Below are 22,740 nucleotides of genomic sequence, written 5' to 3'. Positions count from 1 at the left end.
GAGAGCACATAAATTTCTTCTTTTAGACTCCACGGGGAATAGAAAAGTTATTTCGTGTCTTTCAAATAGCATTGAGTAAATAATTTGCAATAAAAAACCCCAACCCAGTGATGCGTATAAACTGGACCCAGCACATCCTGTTCCTCGCAGCTGGAACTCGAGGCCTCAAGGCACGGGCCGAGCAAGGCGGCCCTGAGGTGGGGGCGGCCGGCGGGACTGAGCCCCCAAACTGGCCGGAGCCCCCAGGTTTGTGGTGTAGCGACGGACGCGCAGGTTTTCTGACCTCAGCAGCTCAGGCTGGAGTGGCGGTCGCTCAACTCACCCTGCTCGGGGACCGCGGGGCGGCCCAACGCCCGGACCGCCTCCCGCTCGGGGCGGGCGCTGTCCCGGTCACGGAGCAGGCGCACGGCCCGGCCCCGCCACCCGCGACCCCCCGGCAAGGAAAGATGGCGGCGGCGTTGCTTCAGGGGCGGCGTGGCGTCTGCGGCAGGGCCGCGACCTGCTTCTCTGGCATCGGGCGGGTAAGGCGCTCCCTGCTCCCGTGGGGCCGAGGGCAATGGGCCGGCGCCTCGGGGGCTCTCAGTGAGCTCCTCCCCCGGGGCTGCTCAGGCACTCTTGGCCCCTCAGAGGACACTGCGGACGGTCCCCGCAGCCGCGGGGAAAGCCGCCCCGCCGTGGCCGAAGCGGTGTCAAGGGGCGGCTCTGGCTTTAGTGGGGTTTGGGAAAAGAGCCAGGACGTGTCTTGAGGGCTGGGGTACCCCAGCACCGGCCCTGTCCGTCCCGGAGCTCTCGCAGCGGTGCGGCCTGTGCTCCCCGGCACCCTCCTGCGCCCAGCGCAGCGTTTCAGTGCAGGCTGTGAAGGCATCGGCATCGCCCTTTCACCCCAATAGCAAAGCTGTTACGTAAGTTTGAGTGCTGCCGTCCAAGCAGTGACACGGCTGACTTGTGCAGGTGCTGCTGGAGGCCGTTCCTAGTGAGTTCTGCCCAGGCACAGCACTGCTTACCAGTGACTGCTCGGGTGCTTCAGAGGGCACTCTGCAGTCCTGAGTTGGAAGGGACCCACAAGGATCATCGAGTCCAACTCCTGTCCCTGCATATGACAACCCCACAGTTCACACCATGTGTCTGAGGGCATTGTGCAGTCTCTTCTTGAACACTGTCAGGCTTGGAGCCGTGACACCTCCCTGGGGAGCCTGTTCCAGTGCTCCAGCACCTTCTGGGTGAAGAACCTTTTCCTAATGTCCAACCCGAACCTGCCCTGGCACATCTTCCTGCCATTCCCTTGGGTTCTGTCATTGATCACCAAAGAGAAGAGATTGGCACCTGCCTTTCCTCCTTCCCTTGTGAGGAAGCTGTAGCCAAGACGAGGTCTCTCTGAGTCATTTCATGAGTCAGTTGCACTCCCTGGCTGAGGTGGTTTTGTTTGTTTGTTCATGTTTTTGTTTATTTTGGTTTTGGTTTGTTTTTTAAGCTAGTTCCTAGCTTCTTTTTCTATCTGTTTACACTTGAGGCTTAATTTAAAACCTTGACCTTAAATAGTGGAATGATTAAATTGAGGGGATCCTGTCACAGAAGCCCCTTGTGCAAGCTAGTGATGAGACAGTAGCAGCCTCATGAGAAGACTGCTGAATTACACCAAGTTACTGTCTGCTTGATTTCATGACAGTGCTTTATTAGACTTGGTGTGGTCTTACTGCCTGCCTGTGCTGTGGCCTGCTTCCTCATCTTCCTCCCCCAAGCAGGAGGAAGCTGCTTGCATGGTTTCTGTAGTGGTGGGTGAGAGGAGTGGGCTGTGTCAGTCACCAACAGAGTACCCGATCAGGGAGGGTCAGTGCTGCATAGGGTTTATCTCTAGTTACCTACGTATACTGGAGGAAGAAGAAGTGCAAATGCTGTTTTGATTTGCAGTCTCTGCCATGAGCTAAAAGTTCTACAGAGGGAGCCCTTCTCTCTCCCTGCATACCTGAAGAGAATAGGGGACTGCTAAGACAGACATGAAAAAGAATCTTCAAACTCCCCTTTCCTGACATCTTAATAGTATTCTGGTACTCCATGAAAATATGCAAATTCTGTTTTTGTTGGAAGAGTTAAATAAGTATTTTACAGACGTGAAAATTCTGATCTGATCTGTAGAATTTTGTTATTTTGGAAAAAATGTTATGACATTCTTTGGATTTTTAAATTTTATCTGCTTGTGTTCCTTAGAACCACCTTTGGTTTGCTTTTTCCTTTGTGAGAAGCTGTTGCACGTAGCTGAAGAGTCCAAGTTCCAGAAATAATCCCTAAAGTACACATCTAATATAAATGTTGCAGGACTTAATTCACTGCTTTGCTTTTGTGATAATTCTAGCTTTCGACTTTACTTCATTTTGTTCTACGTAGTGCTCACAACTCTTCTTCACTATTACTCTTTGTTTTGTCTTTTCTTTGGAGCATGAGCTCCATTAAATTGACAGTGTAACTCCATGTTTATTGTCTCTGTTTTGCCCTGTGTGACAAATGCAAATGAATTATCACACAGAAAAATTCACATGCATGCTTTCTTAGGCCAGCTTTAAGCTCTGTGAAATCCCCATACCTGTGCATTATAGCTGTGGCATGTAGAGAATATTCAGCTGCCACTAAAAATATTGTCTCTTAATTCTGGTGCTGAAAATGTGAGTTAGTAAATAGAACTATAAATTTTAATATTTTTAGTATTTTAAGATAACTTTTCTTCTTTGTGTCAACCTGTTGAACAACTGCATGTTTTTATTAACAATACTATATGAGAGTAACCAGTCTTCTTTCCTGAAATTAAACTAGCATTTTTTGTGTTCAAAGAAACACATTATGGCTTAAGTAGAAATTAGTATTACAGAAAATAATGCATTCTTCTAATTTTTTCATAAAAACCCAAAAATAATGGAATTTTGTCATACTTAGAAGTGTTTGCATCTTCAGGTTAAGCTAACTTCTGTATTCTGAACAAATTGGGAATTTCTGAATTATTACTGTAATGCTGCTGTCACAAAGAATCAATTCAGTATTTAAGTTAAGGCTTGAGCTAGGTTAGTGTTTTAGAATGCTGGAAATATCCTCTTGGTTTTTTTTGCCGAGACTTTCTTAATGACAAATTCCTTATTGCATTAATGGGATGTTTTCTTACTAAAATGTATCACTTTTGTGATCAGTTAAAAATGCTGAATTTTCTTCTGCCTTCACATGTGTTTTTAAACAAGTGTCAACCATGTGTCTTTTTGCTAGGACCAGTTAATCAAGGGCTAATTTGCTGTAAATGGTATTTCTTCTGGGACAGACACAATGCTGGTAACCAAACCTTGCACAGTTTTGTTTGGGAGATGGCACCGGTTTTCTTGGCAGCTCCAGTAAGAATTAGGACAGGTTTCATGGATTCTGCCCCATTCTCCAGTAAATAAGAATGTTTTGTTGACTACGATAGTAAAGAATCAAAGCCTTGAAGCTACTACTGAAGCTTTTGAGTTTGTAAATATACACACATGTGATCTCAAAATCATGCGTGTTTGTTAGATCTGAACTCCTTATGCATGAAGTACAGTCCATACATGAATCTGAAACCCAAATCCTGCTGAGAGTCTGTAATTATTCGATAATGCTGTTCCACACACTTTTACAAAAGTGACAGATATAAGAATAATTAACTTTCAAAATAAAAAAAATTGGTAGTATATTTTTTCAATAGTTCTCTAGTAGAAATGGAATGTCTAAAAATCATTCAGGTGCTTTACTCATATAGTATTAGCATTTATTTGAAGGTCCGTATGTTTTAGTATATTACAAACTAGTCATTCTTACATTCAGTTTATAATAAGGCAGTTACGGTTGTTACTTCCACTGTCATAAGAAAATCTAGTGTCGCACAACAGTCTTCTCTGTTAACCCCCCCACTCTCCCTGCTAAGGAAAGGGAATAGAAGGAAAAGGGAGAGAGACTTACAAGTTGGAAAGTTAAAAATGCTTTACTAATAATACTAAGAGGCTGGTGTCATGCCATAGGCTGCAGGGCAGGCACCCAGAAGTCCTGGGCTGGATTCAGCAGTAAACTGGAACGGATTCAGGGATGCAAGGCCTGGAACCAGGCCTGGAACCAGGCCTAGGATCACAGGTAGAACGGGAAGGGTGCCCTTCAGATGCTGCCCATGGACAAAGAGAGCGAGACCATTGTGATCTCCCCGTTTTATACTGTGTATGACGTGAATGGCATGGAATAACTAGTTCGTTAGTTTTGGTCACCTGTTCTGTTTGCTCCTCCCTGCAAGTACACCCCTCTCACTTATCTGACATACAAAAATTTATCAGTGACCTTGGCTGCCATAGCAATAAGGATTAACCTGGGCCTTCTCTATATACCATTCCTACCAGCTCCAGAGCAAACATTGCCTGAAAAGCGTGCAGCCAGCTTCAGAAAAATGCAGTTCCTTAGAAGAACTTAGCTGAAAGAAAATTGACAAAAAGAGAATTTGCCTTATTTTGAACAAAACCAAGACAATCCTGTATACAAAACTGAGGAAAATGAACTTTTCTCTCTTTTTCTTTCAGTTTTTCAGCCGTGGCACAAATGTGTTATATGAGGAGAGCAATTTACCACAAGCTGCCTTCTTTGCACCTCTTAAAAAAGTGATGTTGCCGCCAAATACCTTTCAGGGGAAAGTGGCCTTTATAACTGGTGGAGGTACTGGGATTGGCAAAGGAATAACAACAGCTTTGTCCAGTTTAGGTGCCGAGTGTGTTATAGCAAGCCGGTAAATATTAATGAAGACATTTTAGAGCTTTCATTTAGTACTGAACGATGCGTTTTCTTCTTCACAATGGATCTTGTTTTCTTCTTTGTAAAATGGATACATTTATTCTATTTGCTCTATTTCAGTACACTTCTAAATTATAATGTCATATCTAGAAGCTTGCAGATCCATCTGCAAGTATCTAATGGTGTAACCAACATTAGGAAGAAATAAACCAAATTCATTTCCATGAAATGTGGCAGCAAAATAAACAACCAATGATATTTGACATAAATTCAGCTAAAGCCTAAAAGAGAATACAAAATTGAAATGGCCATTCTTGAACATTTTGAATGTATTATTGCAGGTGTTCTTGATACAGATTCGAGTTGCAGTAAAGAATTTAATCCTTTCCTCTTAATTCTTATGACTTTAAAACCAGCCCTGTTTTTCCCTTAATGAAGATGACCTTTATACAGTTCTTTTAAGTAATACTACAGTAAAGACTAGAAAAAAAATCTAATTTTTAATAAAAATAAATATTGTGACATTTATCCAAATAGTGGTTTAGGTATTTGGTTTTAAATGTGAATATGCATGTGCTTTGTAAAATACTAGTAGAGTAGTAGCTGAAACTAAGTTTGATATGATTATGTACTCGGAATGAAAATATATTTAATAGCTTACCATATTTGATTAGCTTAAGAGAGTCTCTTACTGTGGTCACTTCTGAGTTGCTTTGAAGTAGCACTAACCAGAAATTATTTAAAGCTTTCTTTCAGAAAGTTAGTGGCTAAATACAGTTTTTATCTGAAAGCTTACCAAAATCAGCAACAGACGTGCATGCACACACATATTAAATGATACTTTAATGTTTAGCTTATATGCTCAGAAAAACGCTTTGGATTTTCTTAATCTGAGTTGTAATTGCGTTTAATGGAAATTTAGTGACATTGTCTACTTACTTGTAGGAAGCTCGATGTTTTGAAAGGAACAGCAGAAGAAATCTCTTCTAAAACAGGGAATAAGGTAAATTTTTACAGAACTGTGAATGTGTTAGTTATTATACTTTAAATGGTTATAGGATTTTTATGCATTTGTGTGCTTCTGTGGGCTTGTTTAATTTATGAGTGACATGGTTTTGAAGTCTCACAGCTGCCTTTCCATTATTACATAGGTTCATGCCATCCAGTGTGATGTGAGAGATCCAGTTGCAGTTAAGAATGCTGTTGCTGAACTAATCCAAGTGGCAGGACATCCTGATGTAAGTGTTCTGGTGGAAGGAAAGAACTTCAGTTGTCATTACCGAAAATACTCTGCATAGTATGTATGAAGAAAATGACTGTTGTAGAAAGTTAATGGAATCTAAAGAGACACTAGACAAAAAGTGGTATTACTTCAAGGTAAAGCAAACATTCACAGCTAGACTGGTTACTCTGTTCCTGTGGTTCTTAAAATACAGCCAAATAGACAAAACAAATACAGAAGCCAAGAGACAAAACATTGTTGTCCTTACTCTAAGGATTAACAGTTTATTTGTAAATATTTGGACAATTATGATGGGATTCTTTCAATTAATTAAGTGAATGGAATATTGCCCTTAAATCCTCCTGGAAAGGTGACTTATCTTTGTTGGTACTGAATTAAACCTGTTGCTTATCAACATGTCTCACAAATTAGAATTCTAAGAAATCATAAACATAATCTTTGATCCTTGCATACCTTATTATAGAGTAAATTGAATATTCAGTTCTTCTTGCCTAGTTTTTCTCTTAGTGACAGACATGACACATATCGTTATGACTACTGCAAGCCTGAGTGTTGCTGCCACTGCGCAAGTGAGATCTCAGAGACAGAAGTTAGTGGCAGTATCATATTTCTTCTGTCTTTGTTTTGTTTATTCCATACTTGGGACTGTTGCTGCCAATCATTCTTTTGTCATATGGATTGTTTTGGCAGGCATATATATCTACTTACCTCAAAGATCATATCATGCAGTCCTTAGTTCATTTGTTTTATTGTTGCGTCTTCACAATATTTATGCAGTGATTCAAGTAACCTCCTCAGTATCTTGAGATGTTTGTATTTTATTATTGCTTTTTCTTCAAACTGTAGGGAGACCTTTAAATTATATTTATCATCTGTATGTATAACTTATGGCTGCTGTATTTTATTGGTTTTATATTAATGCAATATATGCTGTCTTCTGTTCTGTTCTTGAAAATTCCAATGTCTTAATTAAGCCTAGAAGTTCTTCAGTATAGACTTTGTTTTATGTGCAAACCTACAGAAATCAAAGTGCCATTCCATAAGTAATGCATCGTTTTATTGTTTCAGCACAATGCTTTATTATTAAATATACAAGATAAATTTTGGTTTAAAAACTGCTTATGTGATGCTTAGCCCCCTTGAAATATATCTAACTGCTTGAAGGGCTAAGCAGATGGTATGTTGAAAGTATCCTCTGCCTAACTATTGTTTGCAGAAAGACAAGAAGTGACGGGTGTCGGGTGTATGTATGTCCATTCCTAAAAAGTTCATTGCAGTTCATGAAATTGTAATACTCTTCTTGTCATGACTGATGAGACTTGCTGTTGTGCAACAGTCATTTAATGCAGACTTCAGTCATCAGATTGCCTGAACTTCTTTTGCTTTTATTCCTGTGCAACCATTACGTTAAATATCATATGTGACCTTGGAACTTGGTAGAGACAAACTCTTCTGTTAGGATGCACTTGATACACTATGGAAAACAGTAACTTGAGGTGCCCTCTATGTTTACAGTTCCCCAGGAGCAGACTAGTAACTTACAGGCATGTGGAAATACAACTTATTTGCTGTTACTGATACATTTCTGTGCTGCAGATGTTAAAATTTGTCATGGGTTATTTCATCTTACTGAACCTCATTTGACAAACATGTTTTTACTTTTTTACCTGGAAGCTGTCAGATGTTCCTTGTAAATTCTTTGCTTTTCTCTCAGGAAGAGTTGTTTTTAGTTAACTTAGGTTTTTCTTCATGTGTTTCAGGTTGTGGTAAACAATGCAGCTGGAAACTTTATTGCCCCTTCTGAGCGACTTTCTGCTAATGCATGGAAAACAATAACTGATATTGTACTTAATGGTACTGCATTTGTAACTCTGGAGATCGGAAAGGAGCTCATTAAAGCACAAAAAGGTATCTTAAATTTAAGATAAAGGGTAGCTAAGCATTTTGACATAACAGTATTACTTGTTTTCCTTGCCTTACTACTGTAGCCAGTTTTGAGAGTTTGAGAAGAAGAACAGTTTTTAACACTTTACATATTTTCTAGAAACTTTGAGTAAACCTGTACTTAAATATCACAACAGTAGAACTGGCTAGCAATTACTTCATTATAGAATCTACCCAGAGTTTGTAGTAGTTGTAAAACCTTTCTAAAATTTGAAAAATAAGGCTTTAAAACATACGTTGTTATTTCTTTTGAGTCTTATACATCTGTGTTGGTTTAATTAAGCAACTGAATGTGGCATTTCTTTAAGTGAATAGCAAGTCAGGACGTCACTTTGAATTTTCCTCCTACAGTTAAATAAATAAAATTCACAGTTGTGTTATTTGACTTGTAAAACTAGAGAATATTACCTGTCAGATAATTTGGAAAATAAATTAAAAATTGAAGTCAGTATTAGGTTTTATTTTCCCATTGACAATTTTTATTTGTAGATTACCTAGTAGTTTAATGCAATATTTTGGCTTTACCTTTAAAAAATTACAGGTTTTTTATATACTATTTAGCCAGAGATTTACTTAGCCAGATTATTGTCTGTAAAGGAAAGATAATGTATTCTCTTTTATGTTATACTGTAGATTCTATACAAAGAACCGCTTTCATTTTATGTTATCTTCTAGTTATAAATCGAAAATATTTAGCTTATTTTTTGTTCAGAATGATACTGTCGCAAGTAGCATTTAAAAGCAGTGAGGTATGTTATGATTTTCCACGTGCCTGAACCTCTGCATCTTTTCGAGCTACAGTCACCGTGTTGAAATAATCCGTTTGTATTTGCATTGTATTTCTCTAACTCCCAAATTACTTGCATTTCTTCAAAACTCCTCTACAAAAAGTACTCAGTGAGTTTATACTATTTAATAACAGATAAAGTTAATGTTGTTTTGTTAAGTCTATGACAGTTTTGGTTAGTTGTATTTCCCACATACATTTTAGCAGCACATGAAAAAATAATTTCCACAATTCTCTTGATAATACTCTCATGTTAAAAATCCATCCCCAACTCTGACTTACTCTATCATTGTAGCAAACTGTTGTAACAGTTTGCTTTGTGGCCGTCCAGATGCATGCAGTGTCTCCCTATGGTAATATGAAATACGGCTTTAAAAATGTCTGCTGCTGTTGAATGAAAAACTACTTTCCTTCCTTCCACCTTCAGATTCATCAAAATCCAGAAGCCCTTTACCTTTGTATTATCTCTCTTTCTTTACTTCTAAGCTTCCAAAACATGTGAATCTTCTTTGCTATTACTTGCATGCCACCTTTCAAGGGGATTCTGTCTATATGTAAGGCTTTGTATTTAAGGCTTCCTTTAAGGTATGGTTTTGCAAGCTAATTAAGTGTACCTGTTTGTTGTTTCATTCTCCACCTTCATTTTATTTTTGCTGACTTGTTTTTTTTAAGTTTAGGCAGAGACTGTAGTTTCTGAAATGATGGAGATGCAAATATTGTTGGACAGTCTGTGAGGATGCTGTACATCTACTAGTTGCTAGAACACTCGCACATCCTTTAGGTCTGCAGCATGACTTACATTAAACCTAATTTAGGAAATAATAAAAGTGCTCTGCTTTTAGACTTTAAGTTTGTCCTGGTGTTTAAAAGGAACTTGTAATCTGCTGGTGCATTACTTACTTATGCACTGAAGTCTTACAAAGTTTTACAAAGTGAGAGTAATATATCTCTTTACAAGGTGATGTATTTCATTTTATGAATATAGGTGTTAGAAATAAAAATTCTGTATGAACTAAGGTGCACCTTAAACTTCAGAGCTGTAAATGTATCAGTCATTCTTGTTTCTGTAGTAGGTTTACCCAACTTACCTCTATTTAACCTGTATTTTTAAAAATGTACAGTTTAGTTCTGCAAAATTAACAATGTATTGTTAATTAACAACAAACTCTAGATAACTTCAGAGTTGTTCAGTGGTATTTGTCTAGGTTGATTTTTCGTTTCAGTCTCTAGCTGCAGACGACTTCTTTATAAGTGGGGTTCATGGTTTCTGGATGTCTGTGAGCATTTCTGTCAGTCCTTGTTTATGGTCCTTTTTGTGTAACATTACTGCAATTTTTTAACTGAGTCTTTATTGTCACATACATTCTCTCAGTAATGTATATGGTTTTAGAGATATCCCTCGGGTAGCTATTCTAATTAAATTATTTTAAAAATACAGTAAGTAGAGCAGTTATTTTAGTTACTATGGCGTAAGCAGTGAACTGTTGTCCCTTCTCCATTTCCAAGTTACAGTAAGTTCATGCTAGTCATTGATTAGACACTTAGAATTTGCACACTTCTAGAAAAGAAAGATTAAATAAACAGTTGGGGTTTCCATTCTTTTCCATAATGTTTTTTGTAAATCTGTTATATAACTTACAAAAGAAAGTGTTCTTTTTATAATGCAATTTGTTACGATAATAATGGGACAAAGTCATGCAGGTTAACTTTGTCATAAGCTCTACTGCAGAAAAAGCTTCTGAAAATATCTAAAAAACCCACATTTTTTTTCTGCATAGACTTTTAACTTAAGACCTAAACTGTCATTTTAAGATTATGCCAAACCTAGTTATTAATACTGATTTTTATTTTTTTTTTCAGCAAAGATTTGATGAAATTAAGGCAAATTACATTACCTAGTTAGTGATTGCTAGGCTAGAGCAGCTTCTACAAAGAAAGTGCAAGATCTTAGGCTTTCACTCCAGTTAGACTGATTTGCACACCTAAATTCATTTTCAGTAGAAGACTGAGGGTTCAGACCTTTGCAGCCTAATCAAACACCTATTTACACTTACATAGAAAACTTTTAACATTCATGGAAAAGGAGGAACTAAAAGAAAAAGGCTTGAAAGCAAAGCTTCGAAGGCTACATTTTTAAAACATCTTTTTTATGACCCAGAGTGAAATGGCATCTCTAACTCTTGAGCTGCAAACTTCTGCACCACTAAGGGTTGTTTTTTTACCCTAAGTTCCGAGTTTGATCCTCATGGTATTTTTCTGCTTGTTTGGGGTTTTTTGACTGGTTTATTTTTAATGTTTTTGCAACTTCCAGGAGCAGCATTCTTGGCTATTACAACAATTTATGCAGAGACTGGTTCAGGATTTGTCGTGCCTAGTGCCTCTGCCAAAGCTGGTGTAGATGCAATGAGCAAGTGAGTAATATAGTGAAATGTGTGTTTTGCTTTTCACGTCTTTGAAATAGGGTAATTGGTCTATGAAAATTGAGCTAGTTGGTATAGTCCTCCTATTCCATTGTATCATAAGGGAACCTTCCAGCCTCTGGTATTCTAGCAAAGAAAATAGTCTGCTGACAGCTTCTTGCAGAAGGATGTATTATTAATAACTGCTGTTACTGTGATGATTTTTTTCACAAGGACAAGTGGATGATTTTTATGACAAGGACAAGATGGAACTACTTCTTTTGGCAGCAGCAAGTTTTAAAGTTTCAATTACAGAGTTTAGATAATCAGATTCTCTTGCATTCTCATAGGCAAAACAGCACTTCAGACAGTTATTAGTGAAACTGTTCTAGTTTCTTTTGTGTCAGGAAAAGACATGCTTGTATATAGAGTATACTGCTTCACCTATCTAGTGTCATAAATGTGTTTCCTATCTGTATTTCAAATTAAGGTGTGTGCCTGTACTCAGTTCAGAACAATAATGTGATGTATCTGTCCATGCTACTCAGCAAACAGAAGGACTTCTATCATTACTGACTATAGGACAGTCCTTCATAGCAAACAGATCCTCCTCTGCACTTCAGCAGAAGGAATTGAATAGTTTGGCAGCCTTTTAGTGGCTAGAATTCTTTATCCAGGAAAAAATGAAGGGATGAGTGATGGTCTTGATTTCTGCTGCACAGAGCTGTAACTGAAGTGTGTGCTTTTCAGAGACTATATGACCCAGCTGATTCATTCATCGTATTAAATGTACTGAAATACTGCTTATGCAGAAAAAGTGTTTCCACAGAGCAAAATTATTCTGTTGGTCCCGTTTTAGAATGCAATCTCTGTTTTGTGTTACTTCAAAATATCTAATGGGAGAGCTATGTTGAAAATGTTAGAAATGTATACTTATGGCATAGTCTCAATTACCAGGGAAAGATGATGGCCTAACAGTTGTTTGTCAGGGAGTTTAGGTGCCAGAATTGTCTGTATGATTTGTGAGGGAGAAAGATTTGCTCCTTAATGTTGCTTTTTCTGTGATGCATCCATTAAGTCAATACTCCTCTGTTTGCGAATGTGACTTTTTTTCCCCCTTTTTCCTTTTCTGAAATGCTTTAAAGAACAACAGCAACAAAAAACCTTAAGGAGAAATGCATGTTTCAGGAAAATTATAGTATTTACACGTTTGATTCAATTTTAAATATTTTTTTTTCTCAATAGCAGTATTAAAATATTGATGCATTCTGTTAATGAATTTTTAGGTCTCTCGCAGCTGAATGGGGTAGATACGGCATGCGATTCAATGTGATTCAACCAGGTCCAATAAAAACAAAGGTACATAGCATGAAGTGAAACATGGCCTTGAATATGATTTGTAGTACACACTTAACTTTAAGATAGTCTAACCTTTTCTGTAACTGTTAAATTCAAGTGTGGTTTCCTTGGACTGTGCTGGAATATTAAACATACCACATTTCAATAATTCTTTTGTAAAATATAATTTATTGAACTTCTGAATCCTGTCACTGCCTCTCCTGCTTCGCTAAGATAAATGAAACTTTTTTTTACTATTTCACAGAAATGATATATCAAAATATTTAATGGTGATTCTTATCAACTGTATGTACTTAATTTGTGTAGTGAATTGAATTCTTACACTTGGTTGAGTAAAAGTGCCTATTTCTCCCTGAACTCCTAATTTTTATACAAAACATCTTATCAGTTCCAAAATTTCAGAATCTCTTTTAGGTATATGAGAACAGAATCTCACTAGTTTTGTTGAAAATCACAAAACTAGAAAGAGAAAAACTAAGTCAGCAAGGAAGTGTGAAGCTTTGATATGAGTGAAAAAGAGGACTGGAGGGTTTGGAGGAAGTCATCCAGACCAGCTGAAACAGGAAGAAAAAAGAAATCAGTCCCTCAAGAGGAGACAGGAGGAGGATTCATTTCACATTGAATCAAAATACTGCAATTATGAGCAGTAACAGCTAATCATGGTATTGCTGCTACCTGTAAAATGTTTCACAGTTGGTTTTGCTGTTGTTTTGAGGGTATGGGCACAAGGGTTGCCTTTTATTTTTTTTCCTCCTTTTTTCCTCTTGTCAGCATTAGATGCTACACTGGACAACTCAGGTTTACTTTTTTTGACTCTAGAGAAAGATAAGTGGCAGTATCAGAAGGGTCATAAGAATGTTGAAACAATATTACAGGATCAGACCAAAACTCCACCAGGCCTTGTATATGGTGAATTTTGGAGCAAGAGTAGAAGAAAAACATTTAATGGCATTTCTTCTTTATGTCTTCAGCCTCTGGAAGTCTATGGCCCAGGGAGTTTGATACAGTTGGTATCTCTTCATATGTAATTATCGTGATGGAATTTTTTCTTCCATTAGTTTGTCTTGTTCATTTTTGAATCCCTGTAAACTTTTGGCATCCCTGTATCATGTGGCCAGATCACTTTGATGTGTAGATTCGCATAATTTTTGGCAACTGCTTTAAATGTCAATATCGCTACCTGCCATAAATGTTTCTGATTTAAACTAATAGCATATATCCCGCTTGAGGTACTATGTGTCCTTATTAAAGCACGACATTTGTCATACTGGTTCCAAGTTAAAATTTCCCTGAAAGCGTTAAAAAGACAGACTGACTTTACTTAAAACAGTGTATTGCAAAGTCATGTCTTTCTGCCTTAGAGTCTACATCCATGTATTTGATAAAACACTGTTGTAAGTCATCATAGGAAAATGAAAAAGCATACAAGTGCAAAACTGCTAAACTTATTTCAAATGGCATTTAAAAACATGGCAATAGAAGACTTAAATGGCATGAATACAGCCATGAAATTACAGTGTGCATTAACTCTCATAGCTTCAGTAACTTAAAATAAATTATACTAATACATTGCGGATTTTGCCTGAGGAGCTTGTTTCTTTGTGGAGGAGCCAGGAAGGACACAAACCTCATCTGTTTCCCATGCTGTTCTAAGCTATTCAAATACTAGAATTTCCAGTGACTTAGTTGAGTTCTAGCCATTGGTGCAGTTTGATCTAACTTGAATTTTTTCTTCTCCTATGCATAGTTTTTCTGTCCCTTCCCTACTCCTCCTCTGTACTTGTTCCTCTCCCCTCTCCATGCACCAATTTTGAGGGTTGCATATTTCCTCAAATGTTTATCAAGGGTGTTTGGGAAACAAAAATTATTAACCCCTTTCGTTTTTCATAGATAGACGGTGGGTGACTAATCCCAAACATGTTAAATTCCAGCTTAACACCCTCAGTAGATGGATATCGGTATAACAGGGATAAATTCTGGATTTGTGCCCTGCTTCTTTTTCATCCTGCTGACAAAGATGATGTAGAGAGTTTACTCAAAAACGTTAACTTCCATATTGTTTATGTGGAGTCAAATCTCCATTGGATTTTAATTTCTGATAGAGTTAAATCTCTTAATTTTCAGGGTGCTTTTAGCCGCCTGGACCCAACAGGTACATTTGAGAAGATATATATTGAGAGGATTCCCTGTGGCCGCCTGGGAACTGTAGAAGAAATTGCAAATCTTGCTGTCTATTTCTGCAGTGACTATTCAAGTTGGGTTAATGGAGCAGTAAGTTTTAGTTGTTCTTGTCTGTACAATTAACTTGGTGATGGCCGGAGTTTAGCTGGTATTTTTTAAAGCCCTACTTTCAGAAATGAAACAAAAACTCTTACTTTGAAATTTTTTACAAGCATTATTACCCTTTTAGTTGTAATGCAGTTCTTTAAAAAGAGCTCTTAAAAATTTTTAAATTGCATTATTTTGAACATGGGTTTCTCTGATCCAAATCAGTAAAAATTAGTTTCACAGTTCATAACAAGAGAATGCTACAGAAAACTCACTGTTATTAAATACCATACTTATGCTTTTTCTAGGTTATTAGAATGGATGGTGGAGAATACGTTTCTATGGCAGGAGAATTAAATGAGTTGAAGAAGGTATTAAATTCCTTGCTTGCTATTTTACATTCAGAGAAATACTTAGATGTGAAATTATTATATGCAGTTCCAATAAAACTCTCTTTTCTTTTATTAGGTTACCAAAGAGCAGTGGGATGTAATGGAAGCAATGATTAGAAAAACAAAAGGCTCCTGAAGGATGAAACTATATGGTAGAGATTTTTTCAAAAGAACTACTACTTTTTAATGAATATTTAGAAATAACCAGTTGAGAAATAGCCTTCTAAATCTTTTGTATGCTGATTTTAATAAAATTCTTTGAAATTGTAATATTTTGAATGTATATTTTTCCTATCTACAATAGAATCTGTTGCCAACAGCAGACAGCAGTTGTTCACTGAAATTTAGGTTGTCTTATATAGCCATGCTGTGGTCTACAATTAGCTTTTTCCAATATTTCAGAGGATTTTTTTTGTTTCTCAGAAATATGTCTCTCAATATTGTAATTCCAGTAGCATTTCAGGAATCTCATAACTGAATATAATCAACAATCTGAGGAAAAACTAGGAAATTAAGTCCTAATCTTCACACTTCAATAATAAGTCCTAAACTTGCAAAAAACAAAGTTTCAGGTTATCAGCAGGACAACAGAGACTGAGACAGGATGTAATGCCTGTGGTTACTTACAAAATCTTGAAATGCATAACCATCTTGGTCTCATCTTTTGCTGACATTTTCAGTCTGTTAATTATCTTATGCTGAACTTTAAAAGTGGCATTTAAGGACTAGCAGTGCCTTTCTAAGGAGCTTGCTGTTTGTCATGATTAAGTTAATGTTCTTGAAAATGAGAAGCTAAAATCATTTGCTATTGATGTGTGTGTGACTAGGGGAGTCTCTCCATAAAAAATGGTTTACTTAAGACTAGTAAAGGACATCAGTAAATCAGGACTGAAAGCGTTGAAACCTCATTGGTTGAGATTTACAGAAATCCCTAGCTTTCATGTGCATTCACAGACTGGTACTGAAGAATCTTCAACATGGCATTACCTCTGAATCTAGACAGTTTATCCATCCCAAATAAGCAGGTGATTTTTAAAAAACCCGCAAAAACAACACCTCAAACAAACAATGTTTGTTGGTGTCCTTCTTTCAGTATTATTACATTTTCCAGATTAGGAAGTTGCTGGTTTGTCCTCCCTGCTTCAAGCAATGAAGGAAATTTTTCAAAGAAGTTACCAGGCTCTGACCTTTACAGCCTGAAATCCATGCTGGTTTTATTTAATTGGTTAAGCTGAGTTCCAGAGTGTCTACACATACGGGCGTGGACATATCTGTATGTGCTTTGAAATCTAAGTGATTTAAGAAATATAGAAATATACAGAAATACAAAAGCAATTTGAAAATGCCATCTTTCACGTGCTGACAGCGATCTTGTCACTTTACCCTCACTCCAGGCCATAGTTACATATGCCAGCATCTGACTTTGAAATAATTTGATTGCTTTAATACAAAGCTGAAACAAGCTAATCTATGTTGTGCTGGAAGGGTGGACTATGTTAGTGCACCTTCCACGTGCCAGCATTCTCCTGAGGGTGATGGTCCTATGGGGGACTGAACAGCATTTGTGCCACTGATAATAAAGCAAATGTGTTCATCATGATAGCCTTCCAGTTGCCTCTTGAATGTAATGTAAAAAGTTTTATAGCATCTTGTGTTTTGGTAGGTCCACTGTCAAGATCGAATTCTGACACGTTATCTCTGTCTTTTCCCCAGAAAGTTATTTAATTGAGAAGTTAGGCCCATATATACTGTTCTTTGCTCACTGTCCTTTGCATGTGGTTACATTTTCTCTTAATATTGGACACAGTTGTATATATGGCTTTAACACTTGAAAAAAGATGTTTTTAAAAAGAAATTCAAAGGTATCCTTGTGAGCTGTGATATGATAAAATATTTCTCTGCGGTAGGGTATCCTCTGGAGACGGGCTATCAACAAAAACAAGTTCCCACTGGTTTCTTGCACCCACAGGTGTGAATGACGTTTACAATTGGAAAGTTTGTCATGTGGTTCAAGTACTGGACTGAGACTGAAGATAACCATGGCCGGTCTCCAGAGTTTTTACTGACTTTGTGCAGCCTTAAGTTATTTTATTTGTGTTGCATCTGAGCAGCAGGGCAGGTACGCTTTGCAGCATTCACTCAGGAACTGCTCATCTGAAGGAGGGAGACCGGCACAAACCATTTTCCTCACAAAACGTAGGTTCTGGGTGGGGCACAGGTGGAAAAGATCAAGAAAAGAGGCACGTTCTCAGTCTCCCTGTTAAGATAGGATCAAGTCAATACTTGCCTTTGGGGGCTAGGAAGCACTGCTGGCTGCCACATATTCTTAATCCATCTCTCTTCCCTGCGTATAAAATTATAATAAAAATACTTTTTAAAAATTCTTGCAGACTTTTTTTTTTTTAATAATACTATGTACTGTATAATGTATTTTTTAGATACTGGAAGCAGAGGCATATTTTTGGTGGTGGTAGAGTGAGATGGAAAAAAAATTGGTAGAGGAGAAAAGGAACATAAGCCTACCTCTGCTATGATTGTTTTTTCCAAATATTTCAACAACAGGTAACGCAGTGCTTAGATGTAATACCTACTGATATAGTCAATGCCAGAAATACATTATGTGGCTTTAAGGACACAGACCCACTATCTTTTGGCTCAACCACCACTACAATATTGCTTTGCCTGTGTATGTCTTTTGTTTAGAAAGTAAACTGGTTAGAGCTCAGTTCAGAAATGTTTCTCTTCCACGGCAAAAGGCAGTGGATTCCTATGTAAAAGTACTTAAAGAATTTCAAGTGCTTTTTCAGTTTAAAATGAAAAGTGTTTCTTGACCCAAAATTAAAAAATTTAAAGATCATTGTCTTTCCTTCATTGCTTTACTCATCAGAGATTTGGGTCAACTTTGCATCTAGGAGAAACTCGCTTTAACTCGTATTAAACCTTTCAGAAACTGAAAGAACATTTATCACTTGCAGAAACAGATATTGGTTCTGAAGTATCTTCAACCTGTTTACTGTTCATAGCTAAATGAATTATTAATTGTAAGGTGACAACAAAACATTTTTAAAGCATATGTTATTCAGTGATAGAACCAGAAGCACATTTTAAATTTTAATAAGCATCTATAATAAGGAGTCTATTTTTTCTTACCTCTACCAATGACATCCATTTCAAATTATGCAAGTTAGTTGCTTTTAGATTCTGAACATTCTGTCTTGAGAAATATGCAATATATTGATGCAGATTTTAGAAATGACAGATAATGTTTTAAAGAGTTATATGTTACTGGATAGTTTATGAAATATTTCCTAATATATAGGCTTAGTTAAGTGAAGAAAACTTAGTCCCATGTAGCCGTCCACCTCTGCAGGAGAGTGGAGTAGTCTGGCTTGGATCCATTTCCTTCATTAAAAGTGGTGTTAGACATTTTCGGGACAGGAGAGAGACGTTACTATGAAAAAATGAATCTTGAACATGTCAAGTTTATGTTTTACCTAAATACACTTTGTTTCTTACTAACATAGCAACACATGACGTCTGAACTCGGGAAACACAGGAGAAAATAGCTTTGTAGGGACTACCTTACCCAGGCAGAGCCTGGCTTGGCTTGGAAATTCCAAAAGAACCTGTTCCTAAGTGCCCACAAGGATGAGACTGTCCTGAAAGAGTCTTAAAATACCCCTAAATCCCAGAGGTGCACAATCCATAAGCGTGCTCTGCATCTGTATATTGCACACACTTATCACAGACTGACATAAAGTGTAGCCATCACAGCTACTCTATTCCAAACACAGCAAAAATGATAGAAGATAGTATTCACAAGAAGCATGCTGTCTTCTGGACATATTTGCCTTGAGATTGTTCTGTTCCTGACCCTGCCTCCGTTTGCCTGTGAGCCACAAGGTAAAGGGGAGTTTGAAAATTTCTTTGTGGCATAATAATTTTATGGAAATGGAGTTGGAGGGACAAGAAAGTGGAGGAATGAGTCGGAAAAGGTGATGGTGTAAATTTGAGATTGTGGAAGAGGTCAGTAGGGTTGCAGAGGGACTTCAAATATCATGGATCACAAGGGAAACTTTCCCAGAATTCAAATACCTTTTTTAAAATGACTTTTGCGTGACCCATCAGTCAAAGGTGTTGTTACTTCCATGAACTCAACTGAGAGACGCCCACAGAGGAGGATTCATTGTCTGTTTTCAACTGAAAAGTGCATCTTGTCTGCTTGATTAAATCTTGAAATTACCCTTTTTATCTCAGTTGATGATTTACTGTCTTCAAATCTGTCTGTTACAATTTCTTAGGTTAATTCTGTGCTGTAAAAGTGGTGTTATAGTAGAGGCTTATAAACAAGTTAGAAAAACCATTTGAAGTTGCAAATGAAAGAGATCAGTTGTACTGCTTCATCACTGTGATGCCAGAACTGCTGTCCGTCTTTGGTTCTCCTGTTTCTAGGAATTCCCTCTTCTTGAATATTTCAGCTACTGTTGAGAATATTGCTATTATTTACCAATTTGAGAATCTGCTTTACAAGCAGGACATGACACTATTTGTGGGAACTATGAGTTCCTGTCTGTCCATACTGGCTTCCAAGTTCATTGGCATGTGAACTGCTCATTTATCCTTTTATTTTCACATACTGATATCATCTAAGTAAAGACAATGAATTGCAAGGAAATTTGTACCTTTAACTGAATGGAACATCTTGTGTTGTAGCTGACAAACTTGTAACTCTACTTTAACCAAGCTAAAACCCCCAGTGTAACAATTTAATATGCAGTAAAATGAAATGATCTTTGGGATTTTGGTGCATTGGCCTGCTTTTAATTTGTACAGAACAACACCAGTTGATTTCAGAGGGATTTGGAGGTGCTCAGCACTTAAAGAAATCAGGCCACATACATTTGGGGATTTTGAGCCTCCTTGTAGACACAGCAAGTTGGTGTGGATTTCAGGTTGCCTCCACAACCAGTGATTATATCCATGGTTATGATGAGGGCTTAGTATAAACGCACAAGATGCCAAATGGAAGTTAGTAAAAAAAAAACCCTAATGTCTAATGAAAGAAAGACTTAATCATATAGTTTCAGTGAAGTTTAGCAGCAGTGTGTGTGTATTTTTTGAAACAATGTTGATTTTACATAAAAGCGCTGCTGGCTGCCAGCATTCTGATATGTATTTGACATTTGCACATGGAATATGCTGTTTAGGGTTTTTGTAAGCTTGTGTGGGTAATCTTTGCAAAGGTGCATAACTAGGTTGTTAATGGAGGGGGATTAGACAGGTGCTGCAGGAGATGTTGAGGATAGAACAGTGCAGCAGTGAACAAAAGCCAAATTGCTTGCTTCAGGGCCCGTGTTGAATCCCGGTTAAATCATCAGTGAAGATCAGTGTGACATTCTCCATGATGGACAGGGATTTGTGTCACAGCTGCCACCCGGGTGGTGTTAGGGACCTGAGGTCAGGGGGGCCCTGAGTTGCACCCATGGACTCTGTCATGGGCACAGCTGGAAGCAGGCACTCATGTAAACCCAAGGTTTACATCTGTCAGCAAATACTGCATTTATAACGCTAAAGGTTTTTACATGGTCTAATAATTACCGCATTTTTTTAGTTTGAGCATTAGTAAAAGTTTGCTGCTCTGTGCTTTAAAATTAATACAGAATCACTGTCTTACTTGATTTGAATAGGAAATATTGTATTAAGTTTTCATCTGTTCATGTTTATGCAAGAAAGGGGTTAAATATTGCACAGTATGCTTGTTTGCAATTTGTAGGACTGTGTTTGAGAACATATTAGCTTGAGTGCTTGTTAGTTTGAGTATTTATTTAAATAAAGTATATATTTTTAAAGAGTAAAGTGATTAACAACTTTAGTAAAGTAGATCTCATACAGCTGTCAGCCCGTTTCTCTGTTCAGCAGGAATATGGCATTCCTGCACTACCTCAAGTCATTCATTTTTGTGCATGCTACTGTTTTACTTTCAATCTTCTTTTTTTTTGATCACCAAATGTCCACCAGAAGAAAGAAGCTTGCAGTCCTCCCTATCGTCACCTCTCTTATTGTAAACCTCATTCTGCCCCAACCCTGGCATTTTTGAGAGCTCTGCCCAGGAGAGTTTTAGAGATAGTAAAACCTGGAGTATTTACAGCAGTTTTGACTTACCTGTATTGGTTACACTTTCCTTTGCACTGATGTAGTAGACACCTTTTCTAGAGCTGTGCTTTGAAGTTTTTAAGTTTCATTTGTGAGAAGTAAGTGCAGGACACATTCTGCCTGCAGATGATAGAGCTGCTTTCTGTGTGTGCCCCCCAGCAGAACGGCAGCTTCAGAACAGACCTGTGATGGTAACTTCACTCGTGTTCAGGAAGACAGATTCCAGTTTCTGTTATGAGTTTTTGTCAAAACACTTTAAGCACTTTATCTTCCACTCTAACTATTTTGGCAAAGAGTCACATCACATTTTTACGTACATGTTTTGGACTTTTCTCTTTATGCTTTGAGAATATTAAAATAAGGCAAAATCCAGAGTTTCAAGTGCACAGTATGAACAATATCAATCATTTATTGTACTGATAGGCAGATTCACTTTTCCTTCACTTAACATACACAATTGTATTTCACATTGCATAGAGAAAAGAGGAGAACAAGCCAGTGAGAAGTTATATCACTGTGCGTGAAGTCAGAGCAAAGCGGTGAGAATGAGCCAGCTTACTTCCTTAGCACTTACTTCAATTTTTTTGTGTTTTTTTCAAGCCAGACCCCATCTGGCACACCTACTCCTTAACTTGCCAAGGCTTGGACTGGAGAGAGCCCAAGGCCATTAGGCCATTCCTGAAATGGTATTTAGTTGCCTGAGTTCACCTGAGGAATTCAAGGATTCATTTCAGTGGGAGTTCAGTGACTGTAATCTTGAAGGATCCGAGCCTCATTCTTTGAGACACATTTCAAATAAAATTGTATTTGCTTCTGCTTGTTGAATAAGACACAGACATGCATCTGAGACATTGTATATAGCAAATCTGCTAACCTGGAATTGCTTCTGAAGTAGTTGTACATGGAGGCAACATAGGTTTATTTGCCTTAAGACACAGCCCAGTTTCCTTCCTACACCAGTACATACTTGGAGCAACAGCCTGGACTTTCATGGAGCTGTCTGGTATAAAACTGGTGTAAAGTAAAAAGGGAGCCAGGAAAAAAACAGAAAGACGAAAGAAGATAGGGCTGTTTCCATACTATAGTTCCCATTTAAAAAATACCTCTCTGGCATAACAGAAAGCAGAGCCCACCATATAAACTAAATTACTAAATTGGTATAAAATCTGTGCTAGAGCTTTTGCAGATTTTAGTGTTAAATTTTAATACTATTATTATAGATTACGAATTTTAAGATCCAAGGAGGAATATCTTTTTTTCAATAGTAGATGGTACAGAAAATAAAAATCCAGGAGATAGACAAACTAGACAACAACAATCTTAGGATATGAAATTTAATTATAGATTACACAGAATATGATGTAAAAACAGCAATTTACTAGAATAATTATAACCTGCAAAATGTGAAAATAGTTTAGAAAATGGATT

General features: G+C 37.5%; 1 protein-coding gene across 1 annotated transcript; it reads left to right on the top strand.

Annotated features, from left to right (window-relative positions):
• Window positions 1-389: 389 nt before the first annotated feature.
• On the top strand, window positions 390-15,422 carry LOC308037385 (2,4-dienoyl-CoA reductase [(3E)-enoyl-CoA-producing], mitochondrial-like). Its single transcript, XM_080339120.1, has 10 exons — window positions 390-521; window positions 4,560-4,762; window positions 5,713-5,770; window positions 5,919-6,005; window positions 7,771-7,918; window positions 11,053-11,152; window positions 12,427-12,499; window positions 14,624-14,770; window positions 15,076-15,138; window positions 15,236-15,422. The coding sequence occupies exons 1-10, from the start codon at window positions 447-449 to the stop codon at window positions 15,293-15,295; spliced, it is 1,014 nt and encodes a 337-aa protein (XP_080195246.1). The 5' UTR covers window positions 390-446; the 3' UTR covers window positions 15,296-15,422.
• Window positions 15,423-22,740: the final 7,318 nt, after the last annotated feature.

The sequence above is a fragment of the Nesoenas mayeri genome (assembly GCF_963082525.1).
Source record: "Nesoenas mayeri genome assembly, chromosome: 2".
Classification (NCBI taxonomy): domain Eukaryota; kingdom Metazoa; phylum Chordata; class Aves; order Columbiformes; family Columbidae; genus Nesoenas; species Nesoenas mayeri.
This window is presented reverse-complemented; position numbering and strand designations above follow the sequence as displayed.

Coding starts and splice junctions, on each gene's coding strand:
- LOC308037385 (XM_080339120.1), top strand. CDS start 447: ATGGCGGCGGCGTTGCTTCAGGGGCGGCGTGGCGTCTGCGGCAGGGCC. Junction 4,763..5,712: donor GAGTGTGTTATAGCAAGCCG/GTAAATATTAAT, acceptor ACTTACTTGTAG/GAAGCTCGATGTTTTGAAAG. Junction 7,919..11,052: donor GCTCATTAAAGCACAAAAAG/GTATCTTAAATT, acceptor TGCAACTTCCAG/GAGCAGCATTCTTGGCTATT.